Source organism: Triplophysa dalaica, chromosome 20, assembly GCF_015846415.1.
Source record: "Triplophysa dalaica isolate WHDGS20190420 chromosome 20, ASM1584641v1, whole genome shotgun sequence".
Lineage (NCBI taxonomy): Eukaryota > Metazoa > Chordata > Actinopteri > Cypriniformes > Nemacheilidae > Triplophysa > Triplophysa dalaica.
The window spans coordinates 17234846-17251444 of NC_079561.1; the positions used below are offsets into that span (position 1 = coordinate 17234846).

The 16599-nt window shown below is 40.7% G+C and overlaps 1 protein-coding gene across 7 annotated transcripts in view; it reads right to left on the reverse strand.

Annotated features, from left to right (window-relative positions):
* Positions 1-344: 344 nt before the first annotated feature.
* The window catches only part of src (v-src avian sarcoma (Schmidt-Ruppin A-2) viral oncogene homolog), a 34971-nt gene continuing 18716 nt past the window's right edge, over positions 345-16599 (reverse strand). For 3 of the 7 annotated variants that reach the window (XM_056733926.1, XM_056733931.1, XM_056733928.1), the window contains exons 2-12: positions 10435-10678; positions 10236-10335; positions 7941-8039; positions 6795-6898; positions 5076-5225; positions 4602-4757; positions 4345-4524; positions 3891-3967; positions 3569-3722; positions 3342-3473; positions 345-3243 (exon numbers count right to left, since the gene is read on the reverse strand). In XM_056733926.1, coding sequence (XP_056589904.1) covers positions 3035-3243; positions 3342-3473; positions 3569-3722; positions 3891-3967; positions 4345-4524; positions 4602-4757; positions 5076-5225; positions 6795-6898; positions 7941-8039; positions 10236-10335; positions 10435-10669 — 1596 coding nt within the window. In that variant the 5' untranslated portion in view covers positions 10670-10678 and the 3' untranslated portion in view covers positions 345-3034. Of the gene's footprint in view, positions 3244-3341; positions 3474-3568; positions 3723-3890; positions 3968-4344; positions 4525-4601; positions 4758-5075; positions 5226-6794; positions 6899-7940; positions 8040-9521; positions 10209-10235; positions 10336-10434; positions 10679-12146; positions 12320-16599 lie in introns of those variants that run through there. The other 4 variants (XM_056733929.1, XM_056733927.1, XM_056733930.1 and 1 more) reach the window with 3 other exon arrangements.

Genomic DNA, 16599 nt, shown 5'->3' on the forward strand with positions numbered 1-16599 from the left:
GATGTGGACTGCCAACACAAATGTTACTGGTTTGTTTTCTTTAACAGGTGAGCCATTAATTGGATCACCTGCTGGTTTCTTCATTTGGGGAAAATACCATGAAACCATCATTAAACAAAGCAAACGCTCCAGGTCGAATTTTATGACATTTCCTTGCTGGATTGGCTGTAAAACATTAACAAGATCTGTAAACTATAGCAAGTTAATCATCATTACTATTTCTTTTGAGAAAAACACCGGAGTGCCCATAAAGTTAAAACTACAATGGCTAAGAACAATCTTTTATTTTTATCCAAGCTTAAGAAACATAGTTTATTGCACTTAAAAAAAAACACTTTCTCACATTAAATTTTGAAAGTACAATTTTAATTTCAGTGTTTATTTTTATTTTGATACAGGCCATGACGTTGAAGAACTACAATGCGAACCTGAGGTTCGATTCTGAGCAAATGCATTTGTAATACAGACAGGCAACTGCATAGCTTGAATATACAATGTGTTGTTTACTTGTAGATCTAACCATAGCATTTTTTTACTTTTTTTATTAAGATTTGTAATTTACTTTGCTACGTTCTTACTAACAGCAGGCTCATTTCTCACTAGTCAATCAAATCTGTCAGTTCAGTGTTTCGCATCAGGTTTAGAGCGACGTATACAGTGTGGTTTAACATTGCAGTTATCATGTCAAAAGAAATAAGGCATTTATTGCAAATAAGAGCTGCAACAAAAAGCATCAAATGAAAGTCGCTGTCAATACTTAAGTTTGCTGTGAATCAAACCTCAAGGGATAATTAAGACTGATTACATTTTGTTAAATATGTAATGACAATGATTGGGGATCTAATCAGATCACGTGATTAGATCAGATCGTGGGATTGGCTCACTCAACAATTCTAAGTTATGCAGTTAGATAAGAAAGAACTTCTAAGGATTCATTTGCATTTTTAAAAGATCAAAATTTCTTTGTGGGGCAGAGAACCTGTTTTATTCAAACTAGTTTTTAGGGAGTAACAAAGATCAGCCGATCGATAATAACCTGCGACATACAGTATAGGAATAAATATGAAAAGAATATTTACAGTTACCATTAAGTATTTACAGTATATTGACAGGTGTCAATGGAGATCAGATCTTCCAGCGAAAATTACCAATTCACGTGCATGCCATTCGCGTCAGCACTTGACATTACCCACAATTCACAGTTCCAAACCATTCTGAATGCAAACCAAAAAAAAACATCCCTAGTTTCAATTCATGTTCATACCACATCATCTTGGCAGTCATTTTATTATTTTGGGGCATTTGGTTTCTCATACTTGGTTTAAGGTCAGTGGCGGTACTTAGCGTTCAGTTGACCTATAACTGACCTAATCAGGTATGAATTGTTTAACACTCAATTCTAGTGTGAAACACCTCACAGATTGGGTTCATGGCTTTCTGTGGGACATTACAGTGTTAATACATAAAGATCTGAAAATTAAGTAGCAATAAACTTGTTACTTGTTGAATTATAAGTTAAAATGATTGCTATTTTGCATATAACATACTGGCAACTTTGCAGGTCACGATTTATCAAAAAGCCAAAACAAGACAACATTTGAAAATCAGCATTGAACACGCTTTGAGGAGACGGTTCAGTCATACTTAAAAAAACAGTTCACCCAAAAATAGAAGCTTTATTGTCATTTACTTAAGTTTGTGGCCATTTCAAAGCTGTATGACTCTGCGGAATACAAAAGGAGAATTTAGCGATAGTTCTTCAGAAGGATTTGAACAGCATGAAATTGATCTGAACTAGATTAATGATGCTTTTTTCCTCTTATTTTTGATCCGATAGAAACTACAATTCTATGGAAAAGTAAAATTCTCAAGTCAAACTTCGAAGGAAAAATCATACAGCTTTGAACCGCTGATAAGCAAACGATGTCATTTTTATTTTTGCGTGAACGACTTTTAGTTCTAGTTACAAAGCCTGCTTACCCTCTTTGATACAAAAAAATGACATTAATAAAAATACATTTTATACATCATAAACAGTACAAAATTCTTTTTTGTTCTTTTGTATTGGCACACAAAGTAGGACTATACAGTCACCTCTGTTGAAAGTAAAATGTCGCTTAATATATCAGTAGTTTTCTAAAATCTAGAAGAGAAGAATAAATGTATCAAATGAAAACAACATTCTTTATGATTGTTTTTAATGAGTCCATATCAAAAGGAAGAATGTTTCAAGTCCAAACGCCCAATCTATAAAAGCCAAGATGTCATGTGACCAGTTTTTAGCCAATCACATTATTTTTATTCCAGTTTATCCAGGATGATACAGGGAAAACATATTAGGACAAATTTTCATATCTACCAGTAAAAGGCATAAATTACCACATTTGTTTAAATACACACCCTGGATATCTAGTGGAAGACATTAAATCGGAGCATCTGTTCATCAGACGAGTAAAACAAATGTTTAGTTGCTTTACCACAACCACAAATGTCTCCCAAATGTACAGGGCAGTACCGTCATCTGCTGGACGTCTCATGATGGTGATTAAGTCTCGTCCCTCATGTGCGTCTCCTCTGACGAAATGCGGTTTAGGGTCAAAGGGTTCACAGAGACCCCAGAGCATCGAGAAGGGTGGAATGAGTAGAAAGGGTTTGAGGGGGGAGGAGCAGAGTGTATGATTGACAGATCTGGATCATCCGCAGCAGTACATCAAGGTCAAGAAGAAACCGCTAAAGATCAAGCCGCCTTGTCACAGAGCCACGAAAATAACATCTCGAAATGATTATCCGCACAAAACGGCACCGTTGCATGGCTGAAGAAGCAATTTGTGGTTGCATTTCTTGCGACTGATACAGAAAAGCGCCGTCTCGTTTTGAAATCAAAGCCAAGGGAAAAAAACATGCGGTAATTACAGGGAGATGCTTCAGAAGGAGAAGTCAATACGTTTGCACAGAGTTCTTAATTTCCCAGCTGAATGTTTGAAGACGCATCCTTTACCCAAAACTGATTTCTCTGCTCTCACACTCGGCATCTCTAGAGGTTTTCTCCTGGTTGGTATTGCGGTTCAGTAGAAGTAAAGTAGTCTTCCAGGAAGCTCTGAAGATACTCGAAGGTCGGCCTCTCCTCGGGCTCCTTGCGCCAGCAGGTCAGCATGAGCTCGTTCAGGGACTCCGGGCACTCAGCTGGACAGGGCATCCTGTACCCACGCTCCACCTGGTCCAAAACTTCCCTGTTTACCATACCTGACCAGAGAGAAATTATGTTTTCAGTCAGAATGGGATCTAAAGGTGGCGGAATGCTCATTCACATCTTAAGCGAAAGACAAGAATAAGAGTAGTACCTGGATAAGGGACCCTGCCTTTAGTCGTCAGCTCTGTCAGTAAGACCCCGAAAGACCACACATCCGATTTGATGGTAAAGCGTCCATACAGAGCCGCCTCAGGCGCTGTCCATTTAATGGGGAATTTTGCTCCTGTTGTCACACAAATGTAAGAGGCTTGTTATAATGATCACACTAATTCAATTTAGGCCACAATGTATAAAAGGCAAGAAACATTTCTGGCTCACCCTGTCTGGCCGTGTATTCGTTGTCTTCTATGAGTCGGGCGAGACCAAAGTCGGCCACTTTGCACACCAGGTTATCACCCACCAGGATGTTGGCAGCCCTGAGGTCCCTGTGCACATAGTTCATTCTCTCCACGTACGCCATACCGGAGGCAATCTGAGGACAGTGCATTTGTTACAGAGCTGAGGGGCTCAGTGCTGCCCCCTATAGTCCAATCACAGGAGGTTTTTATTTACATGCACAGTATACCAATTTTTTGAGGTGGTTGGGTTCAGGTTTTTTGTGTATGCAAAGTTTCAATAAAATAAAGAAGAGATGTAGCACCTGAGAGGCCATATCCACCAGCTGAGGTAAACGCAGCATCTTTCCCATGTCGCCCTTTAGGAAATCTAACAGACTTCCTGTAAAAGAGGAAAAAATCACAGCATGGCAGCTTCATTAACATTTTATTGACCGACCTCAAAAAAACGTTGTTGATCTTTAAATTTATGCTGTAATTGCTAACATTTATGTCAGAGATTTTAGCAAAACTACACTTGGAAAATCTTGCAAAAATCTCAAGGTCATATATCACTCTATTGAAAAATAAACAAACTAAATAAACAAATTCTAATGCCAGATTATCAAATCTATGTTTCCATTTCATGTGACTTTCAATAATTCTCTTTTTAAGCATAAAGGTCATTTAAGTAACACTACTATGTTTGGGCTGAAAGAAGTGATTCGTTCTTATATCTCACTGACTCTAGAACAGGAGAATGACCTCAGCATCACTGACCTTGTCCCATGTATTCGGTGACGATGTAGATGGGTTCCTCAGAGACGACGGCGTAAAGCTGCACGAGCTTTTCATGTCGGAGTTTCTTCATGACCTGTGCCTCCTGCAAAAAGGCCTCGGGAGACATGGTGCCAGGCTTCAGAGTTTTAATGGCCACGCCTGTCGTACCGTTCCACGTACCTGATGGAAATAAAACGCATTTTAAGTGGAAGTGTGTCTTAAATCACATTAGTACTCTCAGACAGAAAATGTCTTACCCATCCAGACTTCTCCAAAACAGCCCTGGCCCAGTTTGATGTCTAGTCTAAGAGAGTCCCGTGGAATCTCCCAGGCATCTCGGGCCAGACCTGTGGTTTGAGGCTTTTGTACTGGACAAACATCGGTCAGACAGTGACAAAGGCCATCAGCATGTTCTGAAAGAGACACAGAGAAAAGAAAGGATATTAAACAGATCTGGCTGTATGCTATGAATGGTAAATGTAACCTTAAATATTTTACCTTTTTATCATCTAACATATATTTGCTCTGGTTACAAAAATATTTACGAACTACTACGAACACCTCCTACTCGTACTTACATCACTGCTGCTTAAAATTTTAACACGCAATATCTTTATTTTCAGTTTGAACTCAGTTCTTGACAATCTAAGATTCATCTGAGTTATTCTGGAAATAACTATCACTTCCTAAGAAGATAGTAAGAGCTAATGCTGAGAGAGAAATGAACTCACGTCTATAGTGGTTGACCAGCTGCTGCAGAGTTGTGAACTGTGTGCGCGACGTGATGTAAAATCCCCCGCTGTCCAGCTTCCTGATCTTGTAATGTTTGACATTTAGGCCTTTGACGTTGTCGTAGTCAAGGACAGACAGACAGTAGGCACCTAAAGAGAAAAATACAACAGAACTGAAGATTGTGGGAACACAAGGGTTGAGGTTAAAATGGACAGCTCTTATATCAAACTTAAGTCTGTGTTATTGATTTATAGAAGCTAATTAAAAAATAAAAGCTACCTTATTTCTATATTGATTTATTATTTTTGCTAAATCAGTCAAAACATTACACACATTGTGGGATATTGTGTTTATTTAAAGAATTTTTAAATTGCAATATTGTTTATTTTGATTGTCAATTTAATTTAATTGCATTATTCTTTACAAAGATTAATATATTTTCATCATGTTGAAATATTATTTAGAATTTTGATCAGAAATCAATGTAAAAAAAATTGCCCTTTTACCTCCAATGCAAAAATCATATTTTTAGTTTTTTCATCTCGTCTTCCAAGCCAAATTACCCAACCAGCCTCTAAACAAAATATATTTTACTGAGACGCAAATTGGTCAAATTTATGTTTTAATTTAAGAGTAATTTAAGTGAATTTAAGAGAATTTGTACAGTTTAAACCACAAAAAAGCAACAGGGTAAGAAAATTTGTTTTTCCATTTTGAGTAGTTTTTCACCCCACTGAATTACAACTTTATCTTATTTTAAGCAAACATATAATAAAACCTAGTTTGAATATCTTATGTAATCAAATATCCCTTGTTTCCTTGTTTTAAGTTTGTCCAAGAGTCCAAGTAACAAACAAATACTACAAATGTAATTACCTCTTGAAATGAGTTATTTATGATGAAACAATAAATAGCTTTTGAGTAGAATATTGATGTTCTTCATCCGTCAGTCTGCAGAGGGCGCTGTCGTCATGATTATATACCCACACAATAATCACCAATAGCAAGGGTTATTTATTCATGCATGCTTTCTTTGTCACCGGTCCCTCGTGGTGTGCTGTCACTTCAGGGTTCGACTCATCCTTCACACTCTTCTCACTCCAAGCAATACATCCTCACATGCCCCGGAGGTTTCGCCCACACTCAAGCTTGCTATATTAACTATGAGAACAGCTTACAGTTATACAGGCACGGATACGGGTTGACCTACTTCTCTCTTCGTTCCTGCAAGCGCTTCGCTGACCTTTGCATTCCTCTATACATCCAGCTCAACCAAAAGACGTACATTATGCAAACTCACGTGCCTAACCATGTGTACTACTCAAGCATCAACATCGGTCATGTTGAACCCGCTCAACTGGCTTCACAGAGCCATAAATAGAGCGGACATTATGCCAATGATGAAAAAAAGCCGAAGCAGATTACAAATTCAAGCACGACTGAATCTGACAAACAGTTGAAAGGAGAAGTAAATGTGCACTTTGTTGTAACCTGTTCTTCCAGAACCTGAAATGTAGGCACGGACAAACTTCCCCAATCTGGACTCGGATGTCTTGTGTTGGTTCCTAGTCTGGTATTTTCATAAAAACGGTCTTGGAGAGCAGAAGGACCTCAGCACTAACCATGGACCCTCAAAATGACGTGTCGCTACACACCGTTTAACTAGACGGATGGTCAGATGGTAAAAAAGATGTTACACACTGTTTGTATTTATTCACCTTTGGTGGTCTCACTCTCTCTGACAAGGAAGGTTCCTCTCCTGTTGTCTAAACTCAAGAGGAGACGCTCTGAGTCCCTGCGTGTGATCTTTCCAAGGTACCACCTGAAGAGAGAGAGAGAGACAAAAAAGAAAGGTGACCATGATGTACCAACAACAACATCATGTGTTCAACATAAGGCATCCCCTTGGAATTTACATCACGTGACACGTTAAAGACGTTCAATTCCCTTCAGGATTCAAACATTTGTGTTTGGGTTATGCGCATGACCCTGTGACATTTTCTCTTCGGTGCTGGTTGGCACATCTCACTCATTCTTACCTTTTCTCCAGAGTCAATCTGAGATGACTGGTAAAGCAAGGGTGGAAAAATGAGTCATTATAGGTTTTAAAAAGAGTAACAGTGTGGGAGATAAACTACGTGTAGAGCAACGATAGCAGACAGGGGCCTGGGACAAACAGTGATGGCTTTAAGCGATTATCTAGGAGAAGAACAGCTTTAGGGCATGTGCAGGGTTTTTTCTAATTAATGGAGAGAATTTTTCAACATTGAAAGAGGAGAAAGAGGAAAAACATATGAAAGAATTCAAGGACTCAAAAGGTCACTGGATAAAGAAAGAGGAGTGTGAATCACACGACGGGTCATGTCACAAGGGCTAAAGGTTAAGATCTGGTTCATATTTAGAAATCTTTCCATTTTAGGTGGAAGTTATGGGAATTTTGACATGCAGTACATTCCAACAATTTAGAAAAAACTCAAGAACTGTTATAGGTGTAAAAATCTGTGTGTTAACGCTGACAGTTCGTTATGGAAACCAATAACATTTTGTTAAAGGAATGATTTTGTAAATATGCTACAAATGAGATAATTAAATATATAAAAAGAATATATATAAATAAAATGTAAAAATCAACCTTAAAAAAATTATCCAATAATATTAAATAAATAAATAAAAAATACGGTGGAACTCTAATAATTAATTTCCATAGCTATTTTCTTTCCCTAAATATCAATAATATTGATTTATCAAATGCTTTATAATTGTGAGGGAGAGTTTGTTATGCATCAGGCGGGACTTCTGAGGATAGGAGAGTAAAGCAGAGGAAAAACAGGTAGGAGAACATCAAAGAAAAGAGGAGGATTTACTCTTCAGCCTGGATGGAGTCGGATGGTGCCACGTAATTGCTGGGAATGTAGCCGCTCTCTCCTGTCGTCAGCGAGCGAGCCAGCCACCAATCACCCTCCCTAAAAGAGATCACGCACATATAATCTGAGTTAACACACACTTTCTGTTACACAATAACATGCAATACACCCTTGAAAGGACTACATTAAAGTATTTGGTGAGACATTTTCTCAGTCACCTATCCTGAAATAACTCCCGCACCTCAAATGAATTATTAAAATGTCTGGAGATATTAAATACTTACACAGACTATCTTTGCTAATTGATGTGCAAATTACACTTGCTTATTTTGTACAACGAGGTGATAATAATAGCAAAATTGTTGTTTTTGTGTGAACTATTTAGTGCTAAACCTGCTAGACAAATCACAGTCATGAGTCATGTTATAAGAAGTGAAGTATTCAGCTTTAGTGTGCAGAGTGTCTGAAAACATCCCGTGAAACAACATTATCGTCTCATTTTTTTACTCCATAGTACTGCTACAAAAACACACAAACACATTTATATTCTCACAATACAGTTACATTATTTATATCAACTGACTACACCATTTAAAATTCAGATGATAACGAATTTTTGATGAAGACATGAACAGTGATGTTTCTGTTGCAGGGTTTAGAAGAAGAGTAAACATATAAATACTTAAAGAAAAGAAGATGGTGACGGAATTCAGTGAGGCTCAATTATGTAGAAAATGTTGATGGTTCACATTTCAAGTCAGCATCCTAATTCACATACTTCTACTACACACTGAAAGCGAGTTTGTATGCTTTTTTGTATTGCTCAAACATGCATGAATCCATACATTAAGAATCTTCAGAAATAGACTCCACTTAAGACTGTTTTTACCATATCTCCAATTACTTAAGGGCTGCATAACGATTAATCATGACTAATCGATTGCAGAATAAAAGTTTTTGTTTACATAATATATGTTGGTGTACTTTATATAATAATTATGTAGATTATATATAAAAACACACATAATTTTAAGAATAAATATATTTATGTATAACATATTTATAATTACATATAATATAAATTATATATGAATATAAAAATGTATATACACATGGAAATATGTAAAATAAGTGTTACAAAGAAACTCATAATAAAATAAGACTATTAAAACGGTATATATATATATATATATACAGATGATTATTATAGTACACCAACATTTTATGTATACAAAAACTTTTATTCTGCAAACGATTCGCGATTAATCATTATGCAGCCCTAAATTACTTCGCATTCTTGTAATCTGTGTAGTAAAAAATGAAAACTGGGATGTACTTAAAACAATGGATAATGGATAATTCAGCAAGGGCGCCGCCACAAAGTCAACATGAAGGACAAACATAAAACGATTTGAGCGAGTTATGAGATTGAGCTTTTGAGGCGACCAGGCACTATTTCTGGAGCTCTTCCACAGTTTCTAGCCAGACAGATAAGTCCCCGGTGGACAGTGTGAAATGACACACACACAGTACACAGAAAATGGACATTTACGATTTAAAGGCAAGAGCAATATTACCCACCTGGGGTTGACCTTTCTCCTACACAAAGATGGGGAGCGTGCAGAAGAACAGAGAAAGGAGAAAAAGTGTTTGGAGATTAAACGCAGACGGCAGAAGCTACAAGCATCCCACATTGGCTTTAAAAACAGATTTAGGGTCATAAGTGGCCCTGATGCACTGAAGACACTCTGTTTATCTAATTCGACTGGGTTTATCACTGCGCTGTAGTGAACATTGCTGTAATGTGGATTGGTTTGTCTTTTACTTTTGGGCTGAACCATGATTTGCATGTGTACTTGTTTAAAGAGATTCTCTCTGGTGTATTGCCCTCTATGCAGTAACACAACAAAAAAAGCTTTGTGTTGAGAGGATGTTAGCGAGACAGAAACAGCAGTGCAGTACACAAGAATAAGGAAGTGAAGCGCAGGTGTAGATAGGAAGGAAATCGCTCCCTTTGCTCCGAGAGGGAAGTGGAGGTGCAGCTGAGCCGTTCCGTGTGCAGAAAGACCAAAAAGAACAAAAAGCAATCATTTCGCACAAATAGCGAGCCTTCGGAATGAGCCAGTTACTATGGTTACCATAGAGGTAGGGGGGCTACGTGTGGTTCAGGGGATGGCAGCCGGCACAGCCGGAGCCCAGACAGATGCAAGACGGGTGTGTGTGTCTGTGCGTATCCGAGGGGCGTGTCTATTGCCCTCCGGAGACGTTATTTTTGTTGTTTGGGTTTTCCCTTACGTGTTATTGACAATCTGGAGTCGTTCTCCTTTCCTGAATGACAAGTCAGATGCGGTGCGTGACTCATAGTCATACAAAGCCACAAACGTGGTCACTCCACCTATGAATAAAACAAGAGACAAACATGCATTTGATACTGAAGCTCTATTTTTAAAGGTCAAGGGTTCGATCTGGGTCTGGACCGACTGAGGTGTGTTACCTGCTAGCATGCCACGGTGAGGAGAGGTGATGCTGTTGGTCGTAGAGCTGATGCCTCCAAACAGCTCCGCGTTGATGATGCTGGGCTGGGTGCCGCGTCTGGTACCGTCCACTGCCGGGCTCCGGCTGGGCGTGAATGATGATTGGTTGGGACTGTGGTGGTGTCCTCCATTCCCATCATCTAGACTACGGGAGCGTTGGCCTGTCTCTTTGGGTTTGCTCTTTGTGGCGCCCATGGCCTACGCCTGCAGAGAAAAAACAATAATGGTTTTTGGGTTCGATTTGACATCCGTTCCAGCCACAAGCCCACCAACAGATCTGTTCGTTTTCTTCGACTGCTTGATATGGAATTTGATTTTTGTTTTGGTTCTATATAGAATGCAATTTGTTACATCAAAACACTTCAAAGAAATATTTGACCCGTCTGATTCCAGCGGCGTTACTAGAGAAAAGCCTGTCTTCATGATTTATGCATGAATTTCATGAATTATTCACAAACTACTACTGTTTGTATCCAAGCAATATTCTGTTATTTCTTAAGTAACAGTTATACTGGTACATGTACCTTGTGTGATATTGATATTGCAAATCATGACTGCTTTTAATCTTTCACAAATTATGATAAAGCCATGCAAACGGTTTCCTTCATCTGAGAAAAGCACAACATTAACACTTCTCAAATTCACAAAAGCCAGGGAAAATGAAAGAACGCTTGACGTGACAATAGCATTTTATACGGACATGTTAAATCAAAATGAAACTTTGCAGGAAACCAAATGGTCAGATTGTGTGACTCGCAGTAGCTTTAGGTTTTGTTAAGGGAACTTTGACATCGCTTTTGCTGAGCGCAGGACCTCTCAGCTGTTTCCTCTCACATACCAGTGACAGCCTGACGCAATAAGATCCTTCTGCAGATCCCCACCGCAGACATGCACACACACATTCCTTCACATGTCATACTGTCTGTATGCCAACACACACACACGCATTACTCCACAGTCCTCTGTCAAACACACAAATCTCATCCAGCAGACACACACAATCCTGGTCCCTGCTGCACAAGCCCCTGCTTGCCCACGATACTTTAAATTCTCCAAAGCCAAACTCTTTCCCCGAAATTCCGGTGGGCTGGCAGCTCAGGGCTCTTTAACACAGAACAACGTCTTAGAGAAGCTGTTACAGACTCAGTGGAGTGGATCAAATCTCGGACGAACAGTGTGATTGCGGGGTCAAAGCGCAGATGAGGACCCAGGGGGACGGCAGAAGCTTCCTAGCCTCAGAGAAGCTCTCTCTAGTGCCGTGAACCTTACAGTCACAAAACTGCACTTCCGTGCATGCTGCTGGGATATGGCACTCTATACAGTACCATTAAACACCCGATATATCTGCTGCGCTGACCCTGAAATGATACGATGTGAATCTGAACCTTTTTGTTTCCTTGACTGATAGTCTATTCACGTCAGTTCAAGTCTCCCAACGAAAAATGGCATGATCAAGTACAGCATTATATAAAAATCTGCTAACATTTTATACAAATCAACATCGGCCAAAAGTAAACTAACATTTTACATCAACTAGGGTGTTACTGACGCACCCCAAACCACAAGTTACAGGTTGAGTTTTGCTGTTTATTTTGCTTGAATTTAACTACAATAGACCAAAACAATAAAAACCAAGGTGCATTCTGGATTCTAAGAGCAACTGATGTCTTACTAGTGTCCAGGCACAGCAACAACTTATGGCAAAAGGCACGTCATTAAATGAAAGCCACATCCTATTCACCCGCGAGGTGCGAATGTTTGGCACCGATTGTCTCCAAGCTGACAGCCGTGGTCGGGTCCGGAAATGCCCTTCATCGATGTCACTCTAAATGCCATGAGCGATGACTGGAAGAAAGAGAGACATGTAATTCTGACATTGTGTAAAGAATCAAAGTTTGCTGGTAAACAACACCGAGTTTCATTCATTCCATCTGCGCTGTGTTGTGTCAGCAGAGAGCGCGCAGACAGCTATTATCATCACCAGACAATTTCCAAATATACAATTTCCTTTGGATGACCAAGATGGCGGCGCGTGAACATCGCGAGGCTCAGCGTCTCTCCAGTTTTAGCAATTATATAGTGTTTTTCTTGCTCATCTCGGGCCTGTTCGTTAAGAACAGTTGTGCATTCACAACGTACACCCGGCATGAGCTTTTGGATATCGGTTTGCGCATTCCCGGAAGTTATATCAGCAACATTCAACTCGTCCCTGAGATCGTCAAAACCTCCGATGCTACGCACCCCACACGGCCCGGCGGAAGTGCTCGCCGGCGGCGTCGAGATCGTAAACAGAGGCGGGGAAAACGCGGAGGGCTAAGAGCTAAGCTAACGCTAACACCACACCGGCTCTCTTTACCCAGCATTTTCCTTGCTAATGTACGATCATTAGTGAACAAAATGGATGAGATTCGACTCCGCATCATCAACAACAAAAGACTTTTGAACTGCAATGTCATAATCTTCACGGAAACATGGCTACACAGCGGCATACCGGACAACGCTATTGAGTTAGCGGGCTACAACACACACCGCGCGGATAGAACGGCAGAGGAATCCGGTAAGACAAGAGGAGGTGGACTGTGCATTTATGTCAATAAAGCTTGGTGCACGAACTCTGTTATTGTCGGGAGACACTGTTCGGCTAACCTTGAGTTTCTCATGGTTAAATGTAGACCGTTTTATCTGCCACGGGAATTCACTTCCACCATTATAACGGCAGCTTATATTCCACCGGATGCTGATGCCAAGCTTGCTATGAAAGAACTTCATGCAGCCATCAGTAAACAACAGACTGCTCACCCGGAGGCTGCATTTATTGTTGCGGGAGATTTTAATCACTCAAACTTAAAGACAGTGCTCCCTAAATTTCATCAGCATGTTTCCTGCCACACAAGAGGAAACAAAACTTTAGACCATGTCTATACAAACATGGCTGAAGCTTACACCGCAACCCCCCTCCCCCACCTGGGTCAATCTGATCACCTTTCTTTGTTCCTCACCCCCAAGTATTCACCTCTCATTAATCGTGTGAAGCCATCAATGAAGACCATCAAGGTGTGGCCTGCGGGGGCAGACTTCACACTCCAGGAAAGGTTTCTACACACAGACTGGAGTATGTTTGCTTCTCAGGCCACCAGTGGCTCTCACACGGATATAGACAGCTACACCTCCTCTGTATTGGACTACATCAATACCACCATTGATAGTGTCACAACTCAAAAGCAGATCACCATATACCCTAATCAGAAGCCATGGATGAACAAGGAAGTGCGCCTCCTGTTGAAAGCACGCAACACCGCCTTCAGATCAGGTGATGCACAGGCCTATAGTACTTCCAGGGCAAATCTGAAGAGGGGCATCAAAAAGGCCAAGCACTGCTACAAGTTGAAGCTAGAGGAGCATTTTACCAATTCTGACCCTCGACGCATGTGGCAGGGCATCCAGGCCATTAGTGACTATAAACCCAACCACTCCATCCCCATAACCACAGATGCTGCCTTTCTAAACGAGCTTAATGACTTTTATGCACGCTTTGAGAGAGACAATAAGGAACCCGCCACCAGGCTCACACCTTCCACCGACCACCCAATCATCACAGTAAATTCCACAGATGTTTTCACTGAACTAAGCCGGATAAATGCGCGCAAGGCTGCTGGCCCTGACGGCATCCCTGGTCGCGTACTCCGGGCATGTGCGGAGCAGCTCGCTGGGGTCTTCACGGACATCTTCAACCTGTCCCTCGCCCAAGCAGTGGTTCCAGCATGTTTCAAATCCACCTCCATTGTGCCCATTCCAAAACATTCCAGCCCGACATGCCTGAACGACTACCGCCCTGTAGCACTCACACCCATTGTTATGAAGTGCTTTGAGCGGCTGGTCCTGTCACACCTAAAAGACTCTTTACCATCCACACTGGACCCATACCAATTTGCCTACCGTAGCAATAGGAGCACAGATGATGCAGTGTCCATGGCGCTGCACTCCGTGCTCACACACCTGGACAATAAGGACACTTATGCACGCATGCTGTTTGTAGACTTCAGCTCTGCATTCAATACCGTAATCCCTTCCAAGCTAATCATCAAACTTGGAAACCTAGGCATTAACAATACAACCTGCAACTGGATTATGGATTTCCTGACGAACAGGCCTCAGCTTGTTAGGCTAGGCAACATCTGCTCCACCACAACCACCCTCAACACTGGTGTACCACAGGGCTGCGTACTGAGCCCCTTTCTCTACTCCCTTTTCACACTCGACTGCAGGCCTGTGAATGGATCTAACTCCCTCATCAAGTTTGCAGACGATACAACAGTGATTGGTCTCATCAGCAACAACGATGAGACTGCTTACAGGGAGGAGGTACGGCACCTGGCCACATGGTGCTCAAACAACAACCTGCTCCTTAACACTTCAAAGACAAAGGAGATCATCGTGGACTTCAGGAAGGCGAAAGGAGGCACACACGACCCCATCCACATTAACGGGACGGCTGTTGAACGTGTTTCCAGTTTTAAGTTCCTGGGGACCCACATTTCGGAGGACCTGTCCTGGACCACCAACACCTCATGCCTGGTCAAGAAGGCTCACCAGCGTCTCTTCTTTCTGAGGACACTGAAGAAGAACCAACTGTCTTCAACTATCCTGGTGAACTTCTATCGCTGCACGATAGAGAGCATCCTGACCAACTGTGTCACAGTCTGGTACGGGAACTGTTCTGTTGCTGAGCGCAAGGCACTGCAGCGGGTGGTGAAAACAGCCCAGCGCATCACAGGAACTACACTCCCTTCCATTGAGGACATCCAGAAGAAACGCTGTCTGCGTCGAGCTCGCAGCATTCTCAAGGACTCCTCTCACCCCGCTCATAGACTGTTTACTCTCCTGCCTTCCGGTAGGCGCTTCAGGTGCCTCCGGGCAAGAACCAGCAGACTAGGAAACAGCTTTTTTCCCAGAGCTGTTTCATTATTGAACTCTGCTCCCCACTGATTTCACTACCTCTCATAACTTTAACTTAATGCTGCTATTATAATGTTTACATTGCACTACAGGGCTGCCATGCATGACGGAACTGTACACACCAGTACTTCATGTATCTGCTCTACCGGACTGTTTACACGCATCATTTGCACTCTATACTGCTCACTTGCACACCAGGAACATTACACTGAATGCTCATTTGCACTAATGGACTACTCTCATAACTGCATTAACTCATCTACTGCACTGTAACTTTCATAACTGCATTAACTCATCTACTTCACTGTAACCTTAATAACTGCATTAACTCATCTACTGCACTGTAACTTTAATAACTGCACTAACTCACCTACTGCACTGTAACTCATCTATTGCATTATTGCATCTATCGCATAACAAACTGCATCTACTCATCTATTGCACTATAACTTCAATAACTGCATTAACTCATCTACTGCACTGTGACTGTATATCTGCATCTACTCATGTATTGCACCGTACCTTTAATAACCACATTAACTCATCTACTGCACTGTAACTTTAATAACTGCATTAACTCATCTACTGCACTGTAACTGTATATCTGCATCTACTCATGTATTGCACCGTACCTTTAATAACCACATTAACTCATCTACTGCACTGTAACTTTAATAGCTAATGTCTGTAACTAATGCACACTCAAGTCACTTGCACTATTGTATAGTCTATATTGTTATCTGTTCATAACCTCCTGTACATTAATGTTCACAGTATATAGCCTTCTGTATATATTGTTCATAGTACATACCGATTGTCATATTTTCATAGTACATGCCCAACGTAAATTATTTTCCTAATATTGTATTCTGTATTTATTCACACTGTATATCTGCACTTGCTAATTGCACTTCTGGTTAGACCTAAACTACATTTCGTTACACTGTACCTGTATATGTGTAATGACAATAAAGTTGAATCTAATCTAATCTAATCTAAATATACGGTAGTTCATTTAACAGCACAGCACATCACACCAACACAACAAAGACTATACAGATGTTTTGGGTATAATATTTTGGGCTGTTTCCTTATCTATCAGGATTTATTAAACGTCACATATTTGTGGGTAGTGTTGGATAAATACATTTCTTAAGCCTCAAACATAT